This window comes from Cornus florida, unplaced genomic scaffold (genome assembly GCF_030987335.1).
Source record: "Cornus florida cultivar Cherokee Brave unplaced genomic scaffold, ASM3098733v1 CherokeeBrave_3.0.0_Hap2_Chr09, whole genome shotgun sequence".
Lineage (NCBI taxonomy): Eukaryota > Viridiplantae > Streptophyta > Magnoliopsida > Cornales > Cornaceae > Cornus > Cornus florida.
This window is the reverse complement of record NW_026775579.1, coordinates 82,050,126-82,066,818: the sequence shown is the minus strand read 5'-3', so window position 1 is coordinate 82,066,818 and position 16,693 is coordinate 82,050,126. Positions and strand designations below refer to the sequence as shown.

Genomic DNA, 16,693 nt, shown 5'->3' with positions numbered 1-16,693 from the left:
AATAAAACTAAATGATACTAATATTAATTTTCGTTTATCCATTTGGTGGCTAATATATAAGCTCTATAAAATTTGGATTATAAAATATTAATATTAAAATTTTCCCTTCCTAATACATATAGTAACCAAAAAAAGACTCAAATAAGAGGACGCTTTGACCGTAAAGCTTTTGTTCAATCATAAAATTCAGTATTAAATGCAATAAATCTTTTCCTCTAACATTATCTTTTCAACTTTAAATCAATATTTTTCTGGGTCCAATAGTGTTACGAAGGATGTTGCTAATCTTCTTCGATCTCCGAGGTGTTCCAATTTTTCAATTCTAGATGATATAGGTGAGTTGTTGTCATTATTAAAGAAGGAACCATATTTTAGTGGTTCAAATGTCTTACTTTTATTCTGTCAACTTTGTATCATGTATTTTGGGCATTGCTCAATGGCCTAATTGGTAAAGTATTCAATTCCTTAAACGAATTTGCTCGTCTTAAGTCATTCATCTCTCTAATTTACCGGGGAAAATGAATAGATAAATTAAACCCTATATCCTATAATAATGTCTGGGTAGGCTAGTTGTTGAATTTTGAGACATTTTTTTTTTTTTTTTTTTTTTTTTTTTAATACTAACCATCCTTTTACAGCAGTTGAGACTTGCTGTAATGGTGTGGACACCAATTGAACCCACCACGAAAAAGACAAATAAGACTATGAACACAATCAATCTCTCTTTTATATATAAAATATTCTTGAATTGCGCAACATATACCTTCTTTTAAACATCTGTATCTTCGTCGTTCTATATAAATATATATGAGTGTTCAATGGTCCCAAATTAAACTAATGAAACAAAGCAAGAATGGATGATTACAGACAACTGCAACCGGCCTATTCATCAAGACGGCTATAGTACATGTGGTTTGTTTTTTTTTTTTTTTTTTTATGAAATTAAAAGTCTAGCAGGATTGTTGCTTTTGATGTTATTATTGTTGTTGATTATATATGATGTTAGTTGTATTGTGATCAAGTCCTAGCTACCTAGTACACAAATTAGGCCTATTGATCAAGAATTGGGTAGTAAGAGATTTGGATTTCCTGTGTGCTTCCTTTTCAACTACAGCCTATGGATGCAGACAAGAAGTTAATTGGTGCATCGACTCTGAGTTCTGAGTTCTTGTAAAGTTTGTGACTTTTCAATTGTGGGACCCACCACCCACTCAAACATATGGTTTAGAGACTTTTTTTTTTTTTTTTTTATGCTCATTCTCTCTCCCCGCTGAATCCTCTCTCCCGGCCAGTGCTCTATCTCTCTGCCTTTTTTTTTTTTTTTTTTTTTTTCTTTGCAACTTAAATCTTTGATTAATTCATCATCTCTTGGTAGATTTGGGTGTCGTTTGAGGCAAAACGAAGCTTGTGTCGAGCTCTACGCATCCATACCAACAATTTCAGATTTGGTGCACCCTTTGAACTTCGAAATTTAGGACCCATTTATAGGGTTTTGCCTATTTTGAGGTAGGGGCATCTTAATCTACTCTAGTCTTGTTCTATTGTGAATTTTACCTCCATGTTGTATTAAATATGCTTAATTTAGAGTTAATTATATCTATGATGGTATTAATGATGTCTAGAGGGTTTTCACGATCTTGAATATGGTTGGTTCATGTGCAAATTATATTTAGTTGTTGATTTACTATGTTTACTATGTGCTAGCATGCTGAAATTGATGTATGAGAGTATGCTTATTTAAATTGCGCCAAATTTCCCAATTCATGATGTTGAGCTCATATATATATATATATACATGCACATGCTTAAATGTATTTTGTTGTATCTTAATGTGTTAATAATTACTTGAGAGATGTTGAACATGTTGAATGTTTAATTTTATGATGGAAAATTTTAAATGCCATGACATTGAATGTATGGAGCATATATACATGCACATACCATTGGGTTTGCATAAAATGGGAGAAATTGTTCTTGAAATAAATATGGAGAATTTCAGGGAAGTGTTTTTGATAAAATGGTTTTATGCGAAACCCGGTCGCTGCGGGGTTACCAACGGGCCGGAGGTTAATATAGCCTAGAGGGGATTAGGGAGTCGCCCTAGTGTGGTTGAGCTAGCTGGGCCCCATAATGACGCCGCGGGGTTACCAAGGGTCAGGGACACTAGCCAATCCTCCTCTCGTGCCGCGGCGGGGTTACCAAAGGGCGGGCTGTATTAACGTTTGAAAGTGATGGTTTTGAGAATGAAAATGGGGAGTGTCATTGACATGCATTGCATTTCATTGCATTGCATTGCATTGGTTATAATTGGAATTGAATTGTATGTTGTATTTAATCCCCTACGTTGTATGATCCCTATCTCCCATTGGCCTATGCTTTGTTTGAATTCACAAAATTTGTGTCTTAAGTGTCACCTACTGAGCATATAGCTCACCCTACTATTTATACATTTTTTTCAGGTCTTGGAAAAGAACCGGTGAACGACAGCCCACCTCAAGCTTGAGCGATACTAGAAGCTCACTTTTGTGTCTTTTGTATATTTCCCATTAATTTTGCAAAGCACTAAAAGTATAAAGGTATATATGTATATTTTGCAAAACTTTGTCATGTAACCTTGTTGATGAATGGAAAGGATAATTTTAGTTAAAGTAATTATCGGTATTATTTGATTGTGTATGATCATATACTGTTGCCGTGAATTCGGAAATTGAGTCATGATAGGTTAAAAATGAATTTAAACAGGGTATGGTAGGCCTATTTTTAGGGGAGGTTATGCCGAATTTTTTGTAAAATTCTTGGCATCAGCTAGGGTCGTTACAGTTCTGATCGTTACAATATCTAACCTAAAATTATGAGAAATGATAAAACTTTCTATTTTTTTTTTTTTTTTTTTTTCACTCATAATATCAGACTCTCCATCTCACCCATCTCCACTTAATAATACAATCTTTTTTACTTGGATGCCATATGATTTTTTAAAGTTACGAACTAGAAATAAAATGATTGAAATATTTTATATATTTTTAGCATTGGACCAGATTTTTCTAACATTAGGTTTCATTATTCTTTAACTTAAATTATTTTGTGACCATTTTTATTTATATTGTTGAATATGTCTACTAAAAAGTATGAATTGCGATATGAAAAACTTAAAGGGTGTGTTTGGTTGCATGAAATTAGAGCCTTGTAATTGGAATTGGTAAAAATTGAAAAAAATAACTAAGAAAATTGAACCAATTTTTTTTTTCAAATTTCACAAATTCTAATTCTTGAGTTCCAATTCCATGCAGCCGAACACACCCGACCAAAAAGAAGAGAAGAATAGATATAACTACTAATTCAATCTTAAAAAGTAGCTCTCGATCAATCTGTTACAATAAATAATCAAAACATAACCAAAAAAAAAAAAAATTAGGAGAGAATTCAACGAATGAAGAAACAATTCATCTAAAAAGACTAGAAGAGTATAGCTAGAATAGTGACAGAAAAAAAATATTACATATTAAAATATATATTACATAGTAAGAGGTTAATTTTTTATTTTTGTCTAACACCTCGAATTATATTAAGCCACGACTTTAACTACTGTCAAAGACTTGTGGACAGTGAATTGCAGCAGAGCATAAGGTAGTGATAGTAACCAAAAAATCTACTGTCAAAGACTTGTGGACAGTGAATTGCAGCAGAGCATAAGGTAGTGAGAGTAACCCAAAAATAATAAATAAAGGGAAAACCAAATACAAATAGATAAATAAATGGCCAATAAGATTATGAAGTATGTACATAAACAATCTCTCTATCTATATTTATAAAATTCTTGAATTATGTATGGGATACCTTCTTTTCAACATCTCTCCCTAGTTTACTAATGAACATGTACAACTCATTAAAGTTGAGAAAACATTTCATGCTTAAAAATGAACACCAAAGTTGACTGGATCCCAGCTCTTGCACTCGGACCCTTGACAATTTCATAGATTAATTTTACTTTGTATCGTTTCTAATAGTTTATTTGCCAATTTCTGTATAGGCCGGTCCATATAATATCTACCAATCATCCAGATATTGGAACAGTGTTCCCTACAATGCAAGTCATAGTTGGTTGGTTGACAATTATGAAGAAGAAATGAAGTGCTGAGAAGGGAAGCTAGCTAGCAGACAAGTATGGCCTTTGCTGCAGTAGAACTTTTGATCTGCAAGATAGTTTCCGTCATTGAGAACGAAGCATCGTTGATTGAAGGAGTTCATGATGAACTCAACGACCTGAAGAATGAGTTACGATGGATGAGTTCCTTTCTGCAGGATACTAATAAAAAGAGAGGTATGACAGAAGTAGAGAAATCCTGGGCGGAAGATGTGAGAGGCATGACCTACAGAGTTGAAAACGTCATAGATGAGCATATGTATCACTTGAACCAGCAACAAGGTAGGGGTAAATTAAAAAGAATCTTCGATGATATTATTGGCATTCCAAAGAATCTCGGGGTGAAGCGCCAAATAGCCACTGAGTTACAGAATATCAAGAGAATGATGAAGGAGATTCCCGAAAGAAGACAACGTTACAGTGTTGTCGATCATACGGAAGGAACAAGCTCACATGTCGATCAGAAATGGATGCAAAACCAGACTGAATCTGCTCTCTTCTTTAAGGCTGAGGATCTAGTCGGGATTGAAGCTAATAGACGACAATTGGTTAGATGGTTGACGGATGACGAACCAAAACGCAAGGTCATTTCAGTGGTGGGAATGGGTGGTTCAGGCAAGTCCACCCTTGTTGCCAACGCCTACAACCATATCAATGTCAAGCGACGTTTTCATTGCTATGCTTGGATCACCGTCTCACAAACTTACGACACCGAGGACTTACTTAGGCGCATGGTTGAGGAGTTCTATCGCGCATCAAAAGAAGCAGTTCCAGTTGACTTGAGCACCATGAGATACAAACGGCTGGTCGAGATTCTTTTGGACTACTTACGGCCAAGAAGTTATGTAGTCGTCCTGGATGATGTATGGAGTCATAACCTCTGGCAGGACATAAAATGTGCACTTCCAGATGATGGACGTGGAAGTCGTGTCTTGCTTACAACTCGAAAAACAGACATAGCTTCATCTTCTTTTGAAGTTGAAAGCCATGTCCACAATCTTAAACCTCTGGGAGATTCTGATGCATGGGACCTCTTTTGCATGAAAGCTTTCTCAACCAATCCCAACAAGAGTTGTCCTCAAGGACTCGACAACTTAGCTCGTGACCTTGTTGCAAAATGTGAAGGTTTACCTCTGGCAATTGTTACCCTGGGTGGTGTAATGTCTTCTAAGAAGTCAGAATGGGAGTGGAGACAAGCTTGTGATGGCTTAAACAACTGGGCGTTGAGCAACGACACCCAGTTAGGACGAATGAAAAGCATCTTGCTGACAAGCTTCAATGATTTGTCTTATCGACTCAAGTGTTGCTTCTTATATTGTAGTCTTTTTCCCGAAGATCATCTAATTTCCCGAAAGAGGCTCATTCGACTTTGGATGGCAGAAGGGTTTGTAGAAAAGGTTAAGAAGACAACACCCGAAGAGGTAGCAGAGAGTTATCTAATGGCACTCACTAATAGAAGCATGCTTCAAGTGCTTGTGAAGAGGAACCCAACAGGAAGGCCAAAAGCATTTAAGATGCATGATCTTATGCGGGATCTTGCTCTATTGATTTCAGAAAAAGAGAAGTTTTGCACTTTCTATGATGGGAGTACTGAAGGCAGTGATGAAGAGAATGGAGCACGTCGCTTGTCAATCCTATCAAGCGACAGCAGACTACTCAAATCATCAAATAGTATGTCTCATGTTCGCTCTCTTTTTGTTTTTGTCGTTAATAAAATTTCTCCATCTTTGAGTACATTGCCTTCTGGGTTAAGACTATTAAAAGTCCTAGATTTGGAAGATGCACCGATTGTGAAATTGCCAGATGAACTAGTTCATCTTTTCAATTTGAGATATTTGAACTTGAAAAGAACCAAGGTGAAGGAGCTTCCAAAGTCCATTGGAAGACTCCACAATCTTCAAACTTTAGACATTAGCCAAACAAACATAGAAGTGCTTCCAACTGGGATTACTAAGTTACAAAATTTGCGGCATCTACTTATGTACCGCGTCAATCTAGAAGACATTCTCGGTTTTGATCTTGTTCTTGGCACAAAAGTACCCTCAAATATTTGTGATCTAAAGAACTTGCAAGTGTTGACTTTTGTAGAAGCAAAAGAAGGTTTTTTGAAACAGACAAGGAAAATGACCCAAATCACAAGGATTGGCATCACGAAGGTGAGAGAAGCAAATGAGGAAGATTTGTGTATCTCAATCCAAAATATGAAACTACTTCGCCATTTATGTGTGATGGTAACTGATGAAGAGGAACACCTTGGAATAGATGCACTTTCCTCAGCTCCACCCCGTCTTAACAAACTTGACTTAGTCGGAAAACTGGAGAAGGTGCCGCGTTGGTTTCACTCTCTCCAAACCCTCACACGTTTGTGGTTGCATTGGTCCAGGCTGCGAGACGACCCACTTCCACACATACAAGCATTGCCTAATTTAGAGAACCTCACGCTTGTCAATGCCTATACAGGGAAACATTTATGCTTCAATACAGGGTTCCAAAAGCTAAAAATTTTATTTTTGAGAAATCTCCCTCAATTGAATGAGATAACAATTGTGAAGGGAGTGATGCCAGGTCTCCAATTGTTGACTCTACACGCATGTGAGGGGTTGAAGATGTTGCCTTGTGGTATCCAATATCTCATACATCTCCAACAATTGGATTTGATGTATAATTCAAGTGAGCTCATAGAACGAATACGCGGAGAAGAGAGCGTGGATCGCCCAAAGGTTGGACACATCCCCCAGATTAGACATTTCTACCAGTTACCACACGGGAAGTTTTATGAAATTTGTCCTGATTCGATCTACCACAAGAAGGTGAGACATTATCTACTTTGAATTTAATTAAAAATCAATGTCCATTTTGTTTCTTATTGTTCCTCGTATCATTTAGGCAGAGCCTGTTCTACCTAGTGAATTCTTAAATCCGTCATTGAGTAGGTGATTTATTTATCAAAATACTTCTTGAGATTGTCTTTGTTTTCTTGTGTGTGGTGTCTAGGTTGGTATTCCCATATGAAGTGAAGGTCCTAGACAGTTCACCGTCGGAGACTGTTACAGGCAACTGCAACCAGCATATTGATCAAGACGGCTACATATATAGTACATGTGATTTTTTTTATGAAATAAAAAATCTAGCAGGATTGTTGCTTTTGTTGTTATTATTGTTGTTGATTATATATGATGCTAGTTGTACTGTGTATGAAGTCCTGCCTAGTTCACTAATTAGTTTGTTCTACCATGGTAGTATGAGATTTGGATTTCCTGTGCTTCCTTTTCAACTACAGCCTATGGATGCAGACAAGAAGTTAATTAGTACATCTACTGTTATAATGGAATAAAAGGACTACTTGTTTTTGCTATTGTACGTTATGGTTATTATTGTTTGTGAGAAAAATTATGATGTTTGGATTTTAAAAATGTTTTTAGAGAAAAATATTTTATGGCCTGGATGTAAATATATATATATATATATATATATATATATATATATATATGCGAGTGTGTGTAACGGTAGTATAAATAATTGTTTAAGGTTGAAATTTAAATTTGTTCTCTCTTTAATGGACAATGATCACTCTTGTTCATAAGTGGCCAAAAAATTCATCCACACTATACATAGTGATGGTTGGATGTAAAAAATTTATATGGAAACATGAGCAGTGAGTAAATTTATCACTCTTGTTCATAACTGGCTTAACTTGACATCCATACTCAAATTTAACTCTTATAGGTGGAAATTAGGAAAACAAAGACACCAAATAATTCATTTTGAGTTATTAAAATGTGGAGAAACTTGTCTTTTATTATTAAAATTTTTAGGAACATAAACAGTAATAAATTAATAACTCTCTTTCACTTTTTTGTTACTTTGAACCTTTCTTTGATAGGTGAGCATAGCAAATTTGTAGGTATATGTATTTACTTGAACTTTTTCGAAAAAACATTAATATTAATATATTTTTACCAAAGTCCGTAGTGCAATGGTATCTCTTCAAACATTGTGGTAATTTTTTTGCTAGCGAAAAAACATTAATTTTTAGAATTGCACATATTGGTATGACTTGAGAAAGGATAGATTTTCTAGAGCGAGTGAATTTAGTGGTTTTATTTTTTTTATTAAAAAAAATCAAATTGACGAAAAGTGGGGGAGGAACGTGTTTGAGAAGGTGGAATGTAGTCTTATCAGATTCCCTCTCCCCTTGAGGCCAACCTTACACAATTATTTTTTAATAAAAACTATTGTGTGCCAAAATGTTTGATAAGTTCCCACCTTTGTATGCATGCAATTTCTAGTTTTATATTTCCTATTACATATATTAATAAGATTAATTGTTCATTTCATAGAAGTGAGTACAAGAGTTATTAATGAGTTGTGAAATGAAGACTATTAGCTCCCATAAGAGATAAATTTGTCAAAAAGATAAATATATATATATATATATATATATATATATATATATATATTTATTTATTTATCTTTTTGACAAATTTATCCCCATATATAGACTATTAGTCCCCATAAGAGATAAATTTGTCAAAAAGATAAATATATATATATATTTGTCTAGTTCAATTGTCTCTTTCTCAACATGTCTACTTATTCGATTTAATCAATGGTATTATATCCAAAATTTTGGCAGGCGCAAAAGAAAATATATATTGTGACATTTCATTTGTCATGGTCTTTAAAAATTGTTTGTTTGCTTCAATTGTCTATGACCAAAGCTATCATTTGTCCCCACCCCCAACCAACCACCAACAAGTCCCAACCAAATCAATATATATATATATAGTCCCAACCAAGTCTCAGGGGATATGATTGTAATTTACTCCTTTTTTAATTAAAAAAATCAAACTGACGAAAAGTGGGGAGGAACGTGTTTGAGAGGGTGGAATGTAATCTTATCAGATTCTGTCTCCGCATGAGGCCAACCTTACACAATTATTTTTTAATAAAAACTATTGTGTGACACTGGTGCGTGCCAAAATGTTTGATTAGTTCCCACCTATGTACGCATTCAATTTATAGTTCTATATTTCCTATTATATTAATTGTTCATTTCAAAGATGTGAGTAGGAGATCTTTTAATGAGTTGTGAAATGAAGATTAGCCCTATAAGAAATTTGTAAATAAGATAAAAAAGAAAAAAAAAAAAAATATATATATATATATATATATATTTGTCTAATTCAACAGTCTCTTTCTCGACATATCTACTTCTTTTTATTAACAAGTCGAATCATCCAATTTGACCAACGAACTTATATCCAAACTTATGGTACGCGCAAAAGAAAAAATATATTGTGACATTTCATTTGTCAGTCTTTTAAAAATTGTTTGTTTGTTTGCTTTAATTGTTAACGGAGCTATCATTTGTCGCCCGTCCCCACTCCCAACCACTCACCAGCTACTCCCAACCAAATCTTTTTCTTTTTCCTTTTTTTTTTTTTTTTTTTTGTAATAAAAAAAAGTTTATACACAACTTTTTATTTATTTATTTATTTTCAAATCCTTGAGATATAATTTTTTTTCTTTTTTTTGAAAATGACGAGGTCCAATTTTTGAAATTTGAGGAACATAAAAAATAATTATTTTTTGCATTCTTATAATTTTTAAGGTAAATTGCACAGGGACCTCGAAAGTTTTGATCAACGCCGATGATGAATGGTTTTTTTATTATTAAATTGAAACCCTTTAAAGTTTCAAAAATGTGCATGGACACTCATCTAGACCTCTAAAGTCATATGAAATTACCTTTTAACCCTTTGACTTGTCAATAATTCTATTTAACTCAAAAAATTACAAATTTAACCTCCTAACTAAATTTAATGGACCAAACTAAAATCTTCATCCCTTCTATACATATAGATATAGTTTATATATAACAATACTTATATCGGGACGAGAGGGAGGGAGTGTCGATGGCTAAGTACTAAAATGAACCCAAAAAAAAGAAAAAAAATAGTTAGAAATTAGGGTAGAGAAAGATGATTAATGATGAGAGTAGTTTCGTCAATTAACAGGGCTGATATTTTGTAAATTAGTTGAATTAAACAATTAGGGGCAAATATGATAGTTGAAACCACATGAGGTGTCATTGTTAAAAAGGTCGTTGACCCGCATCTGAGTGACATTGACCGAAACCTCATGGAGCATCATGCATTTTACTCTAATTTTTAACATTTTCTTCGATTAGCAAGTATACTTGCAAAGATAGGGTTAGCCCTTTATTTCCCTTTACGTACTCTAAACTAAAATGCCCAAGGAATCTCATGTGATTATACTAGTAACTCTCCACAGCACAGTTAACACTTGATAACAAATAAAACTAAATGATCCTAATATTAATTTTCGTTTCGTTTCTCCATTTGGTGGCTAATATATAAGCTCTATAAAACTTTGATTATAAAATTTTAAATTATTAAAAATTGCCCTTACTATAATACATATAATAACCAAAAATGAACTCGAGAATATCTTTAAAATGTGAAAATAAATTAATAAAAGTATATTTTTGAAGACAAAAAAAAAAAAAAAAAAACCATATAGAACTACATCAAACAAAAAATTAGCCTACTGTCTAAGCCCCACTCATCCCAGCAGGCAAAAAAGGCACATCCCATTAGTGTTTTTCTGTTGATGTTACATACCAACATGTAAGTTTAATATTAATATTTTAATTTTCACATAAATTTGTAAGTTTCATTTTATTTTATCAGATTTAAACCCTCGTCATCTCGGAGATAGAGTATTAAATAAAAGAACATACTTATTAGATAATTTACTAGAGTCTAAGCCTGGAAGGAAAAGCCGAGGGAAAGAAGAATACTTTATTAGAAAAAGGTTGGTCCCAAAGTTCCAATTTTTCAACTCTAGTTGACGTTGGTGAGTTGTTGCCATTATTAAAGATGGAGTCACATTTTAATGGCTCAGAATGTTTTTTTTTTTATTCTGTCAACTCTATATCCTGTATTTTGGGTATTATTCAATGGCCTAATTGATAAAGTATCTAACTCCCTGACCGTGTGAGCTCGTGTTCAAGTCATCCATCTCCCTAATTTGGCGAGATAAAAATAAAAACCCTATATCCTTTTGACATTTTTTACTCCAAAACTACCAAAGAGCTAGTGAATTTGAATAAGGATGTCTAGGTAGGCTAGTTGTTGAATTTTGAGACTTTTTTTCTTTAGTACTAACCATCCCTTTACAGCAGTTGAGACTTTCAATCACAGTTTGTCAAAAAAACTAAGTTTCAGACTTTAAAAAATAAATAAATAAAGGGACACCCGGCCTCTTAGTTGAATGAGTTTCAGAATTTGTTTATTACTACAATCTCGTTCCATTGTCAGTATTGCTCTTTTGAAATTTTACAAATTACCATAAATTTTACAAGAAAAGAGACAGGAGTTGATTACAATCTTTTCCACAAACGAAAATAAAAGAAGTTAATTAAGCCATAGTTCACTGCGTTGATTAAGTAGCTGCAGTAATTTATACTTGCCTCTATAAATTGAGCCACCGTCACAAGGGCTAATTGCACCAAGAGAAAACTAGTTATTGCATGAACTTCTTTTTTATCTCATCTTCCTCCAATTTTTGTCATAGCAATGTCTTCAACAACACTCTCAGTAATTTGGCTTCTCTCTTCTGCTTTTGCTTCATTTTTTTATTTTATTTTGCTTCGAAAAGTCAAGCAATTATATAGATGAGAAGAATGTATAGGCAATGCCCAAAATAATACAACGGAAGTGTTGACACCCATGTTGGTATTTGGATTGCTAACCCATCTTCGGCCCAGTCATGAAAACCAAATACCCTTGACACCCGTTTTGGTAATTGGGTTCTGGCCCTAATTGGATTTGATGAGCAGTGAAGCATTGGGCCGAGAGAATATAATGGGCTGAAAGATGTGACAATGAGGTTGGGCTAGGAGGTATGTGGATTCGCAAATGATTTGGTTTCCAGCTGGGATAATGCAATGCAGTTAAGATGTTGGGCCATACACATCACATGGATGGATATGGATTACAAGAGAAATGGCAATGACGTGCTACACACAAGGGCATCGCCGATCATATAGATTATATTTGAAATACTTTTGAATTTTATATTGGATAAGATTTATATGTTTACTGGGTTTTAGTTACGAATTAATATTTATCTAGGGACTTTAGTTTGAATTTAAATTCAGTATTTAGTGATGAGGTAGAGTTTTATTGTAATTAGAATACTTATTGGTAGGAATTTGTTTCTAATAATTTCTATAAATAAATAAAGAGGCATGCTGAACTAAAGGTCCAACACCCTCAGAATCAATTTATTTATTTGTTTGTTTTTTCAAGCACTTTCCCAAAATAACATCCTTGCTATCTCTATCTCTCTCTCTATTTCAGTCTCGTTCTATTTCTCTCCATATATCTCAGTCTCTCTATCTCTTCTCCCTATCACCTTCTATATCTGTTTTTCTCCCATATCTATTCTCATATTGTTACTATAATTTATTCACTGGTAAAGTCCTTTTAACTAAGGCAATATTGAACTTATTTAGGAGTTTATTTGTTCTCTATCTCCTATAATCGCCTGAAGTCAACATTCCCTAAGAGACTATAAGTTGACAACTCACAATTGAACCAAATATTTGGTTCTGGCACGCCTGCAACTCATCAATTTAAGATCGGCTCTAGCCAGCCGATTTTAGGGTCAACATTTTTGGCACGCCCGGTGGGACCCCATCAGGTGAGCAAGTTATAGTAAGGATGCCTCCAAAGCTAAGAGGTTCGAAAGGCGTGAATACAGGAGATAATACTGATGAAGAAAATCCACAGATCGGCGTAGGCGATGATGTCGACTCTTCTATTCCATCCGACATTCCTTTGGGTCGGGTACTGGAATCGATTATTCAAAAATTCGATGCCCAACAAGCTCAGATCGGTGAGGTGAGATCTCAAATGGGAGAATCAAATCAGCTTTTGGTTTCTCAAATTCATGAGATGAGATCGATGACAGGGGAGTTAAACCAAATGATGTACGCTTAGTTAGAGAAAATGAATCAAAAACTTGAAACCAATATGTCGGCTAATCAAAGCCGACATGATCAAGCCGAAGCATCTCATGTCAATGAGTTCATATTTCAGCGTATGACGGCTCCATTGGTACATATATCCCAAGGACCACGAACAAGCACCGTATTGCCAAGTGCAGGACTTGGTGTTACGATCAGCAACGTGCCGAATCATACACTTGGCATGCCAATAGGAAATCCACCAATCTTATCAAATCCGTTGGTGGTGAATCCTGTGCCGGTGTTCCAGCCATTAATGAATGATCAGTGTAACACCCCCACATTTTCCACGCATAAGTTGATCAGGCTTATACACGAAAAACGAGGGATATCAAAACAATTGGCAATATACAAGCATGGAATACAAAATGATGGAAATAAAAGAATTTAGACAGGAAAGAAACATTAAATAATGCAACATCCATCCATCCTTTATTTAATACAGTACTTCATTACAACTTGGAAATCCTACGTCAGGGGTCCCTAAATATAACCCTGAGAGTTCAACGTCAAAAGTAAATAAAAACTGAAACTGAAGTATTACATAAAACTTCTACCCTGCACTGGATCGTAAGAGTAGATGAGTTCGGATGATGGTCCCACACTGCTAACCTCAGCCTTGAAACGGATACTGACCGTATCCTGAAATAACAACAATGGTGGGTCAACCCCACGAGCAAGTCCTCTCTACTATGACCCAAATCAGAGAATCAAATAAATTAATCATTATGAATCGGTTGAGTACTATATCTGTATACATCCTACGGGAACTATCCGATGTATAACATGACCTCAACCAGAATAGACGGTGATCACTTAGACTCACACTAGGTGGTCAAGTGTCGCCTTTCCCTACCCGGGAAATCAGCTATTATACATGGTGCACGGTACTGACAACACAGACTATAACGAACTACACAGTGATAACACCTCGCAAAGTACTGATGAATATACTGAGCATATAAATTAGGCAACACATGCTAACAATATTAATAAATATACCGAGAATGTCAATTTAGGCAACACATGCCAATAATATTAATAAATATACCGAGTATGTCAATTAGGCAACACATGCCAATAATATTAAACCACATACCCCGACAGCCACACATCTGTCTATCGCAACGAATGCATAAGGTATAAATGAGTCTAAACTTATTAGTCAGCTCACATGGTTCTATATGGCAACACATCCATATAATATAAATGCGACATAATAAACAGTCCATTTATTCCCTGAAATGCACACAGCATAATAATCATGGTTTATATACGATTAACAGTATAAACATCCCATAAGATATCATGGATAATTTATCTGACTAAAACCATGGCCTTATTTAATTTAACAGTAATGTTTGATACCATTTAATACGATAATAACACTATTTATATTTAACAATGTCGTTAAATAAACCACATTAGTATCCGTACTGAGAACGAGCCAATAAATGCTTAGAAAAGATTAATCGGTCATAAGAATAAGTAACGGGTGTTAAAATAATAATTTCGTGGCCCGTTAAACCCGTAATTACCAACACAGTACCTAAAAATCCAAGTTTAAGGTTCTGGAATTTACAAAACAGGCCCTAGGGGTATTCTGGTAATTTCCAGCAGCTGTAGGGACCCCACACGCGCCCTCACGCGCCTCCCAGAGCCTCCCCACGCGCAGCCCAACCTTCCCCACTCTCCCACGCGCCTCCACGCGCGTCTGGCATCAGCCACGCGCTCCCACGCGCGTCCGGAGAGTCCCACGCGTGCGCACGCGCTGCCACGCGCGCGTTGATGGCTTCCTGCTGACGTGGCGTCCTCCGGTTGGTTGGCTGCATCACCTTTCCTACATGCGCGTCACACCGGATCATCTCACCCTATCTTCCCTCCATCCAACGCCCACAGATCCGGGTGTACCGCGGTATCATGGACCGCGATGCACCGGATCAATCAAACTCCACTAATGGCCAGGATGCGCTCGTACACCCTCCTATGGTGCGCCGCGTCGCACCGGATCACTCCGGTCGTCTCCCCCACTGCCGGCGACCGGAAAACTCGCCGGAAGGTCGCCGGAAATTGCAGAAAATGCTCGGAAAAATCTAGAAAATTCTAGAAAAATCCCTAAAGTCTTATTTAATTATTTTTAGCCATTATTAATTTCATAGGACATTAAATAAATATATACCATCCTATATAATTAAAATTCCATTAATTTAATAAAATAAAATTAATTATTTATTAACCTCCTAACCTTGGCTCTATGCATAAAAATAAGCTAAACAATTAATTTATTAATTCAAAGGGGAAAAGTAGATAATAACTTGCCTTTTTGGATTTAAAATAAATCCGCCGGTCTGCGCGTAGTCGGGTAAAATCGCCTACACCGGTCCAAGCTTCTTTCTCTCTCTCTTTTCCTTTCACTCTTATAAAATAGCTCTCTAGAATTTATACTTTGCTTCTAACTCCCTTTCTTTTCTTCTAAGGTAAGCTAGTTAATTTATATACAAAATATATAATATAAATATTACAAATATCTAATTTATAATAACTTCTCACCCATTTCTCATATTCCTACCTATATGGCTTTAAGACAATGCTATCTTAATCAAGATATTTGATCCACCATTCTACCATAGTAAATGAAATTCTATCCTAGTATTTAATTTTTCATCATTACCTTGATTTAATACTAATATTATTATTACTAATATTATTATTAATAAAACTTTTATAATTATTATTATTATATTATTATTATTATTATTATTATTAAACTAATATAATAATTATTATTGTTATTTACAAAATAATATATTATATCATCATAATACTTTATAACACAAATATAATATTCTAATTAACTAATATTGCTTAATTAAACATAATCAACAAATAAAATTAATTATAATAATACCTGCACAATTAAATGAATAAATTTACTATTTTAACATACACAATTAATTTACATGCACCATTAAATGAACTGAATATAACAATGAAGCATGCACAATAATAGGTACAGGAATCCACACATAATTGAATTTAAATACACTAAACTCTTTAATTAATTACGGGGTATTACAATCAGCCTGTGCAGCGTTCTAATGAGCAGCCGATTCCACTAGTGAGAAATCAGCAAGAAGGTGTCGGCTATCTAAACCAAGGTAGGGTCAATCCTTTGATACCTCCAGTGGCTGTTGGGGGGCAAGTGAATGCCGATCCACAAAGGAAGTGGGTTAATCCATTCATTCTGCGGCACCCAAATGATCCTCCAGGAAGATATGCAGGGATTGATAGGGCTTAGATTTTAGCTTTTATACAAGCCGAAGTGGCACAAGGTTGCGGACGTGCTCGGCCGGTATACAGAAAACTCTATCCTAATCACGTTGATGTCCATGAATTGCCTAGAAATTATCGGTATCCCAATTTTTCTATGTACAGTGGCGAAGAAAATTTCTCTATAGTACAGCATATTGCAAGGTTCACTGCACAATGTG

At 34.9% G+C, this 16,693-nt stretch overlaps 1 protein-coding gene across 1 annotated transcript; it reads left to right on the top strand.

The window, feature by feature from the left end:
* The first annotated feature begins 765 nt into the window (after positions 1-765).
* LOC132274658 (disease resistance protein RPM1-like) lies at positions 766-7,504 on the top strand. The gene is made up of 4 exons (XM_059775980.1): positions 766-1,506; positions 2,460-2,576; positions 4,031-6,954; positions 7,139-7,504. The coding sequence occupies exons 3-4, from the start codon at positions 4,165-4,167 to the stop codon at positions 7,154-7,156; spliced, it is 2,808 nt and encodes a 935-aa protein (XP_059631963.1). The 5' UTR covers positions 766-1,506; positions 2,460-2,576; positions 4,031-4,164; the 3' UTR covers positions 7,157-7,504.
* Positions 7,505-16,693: the final 9,189 nt, after the last annotated feature.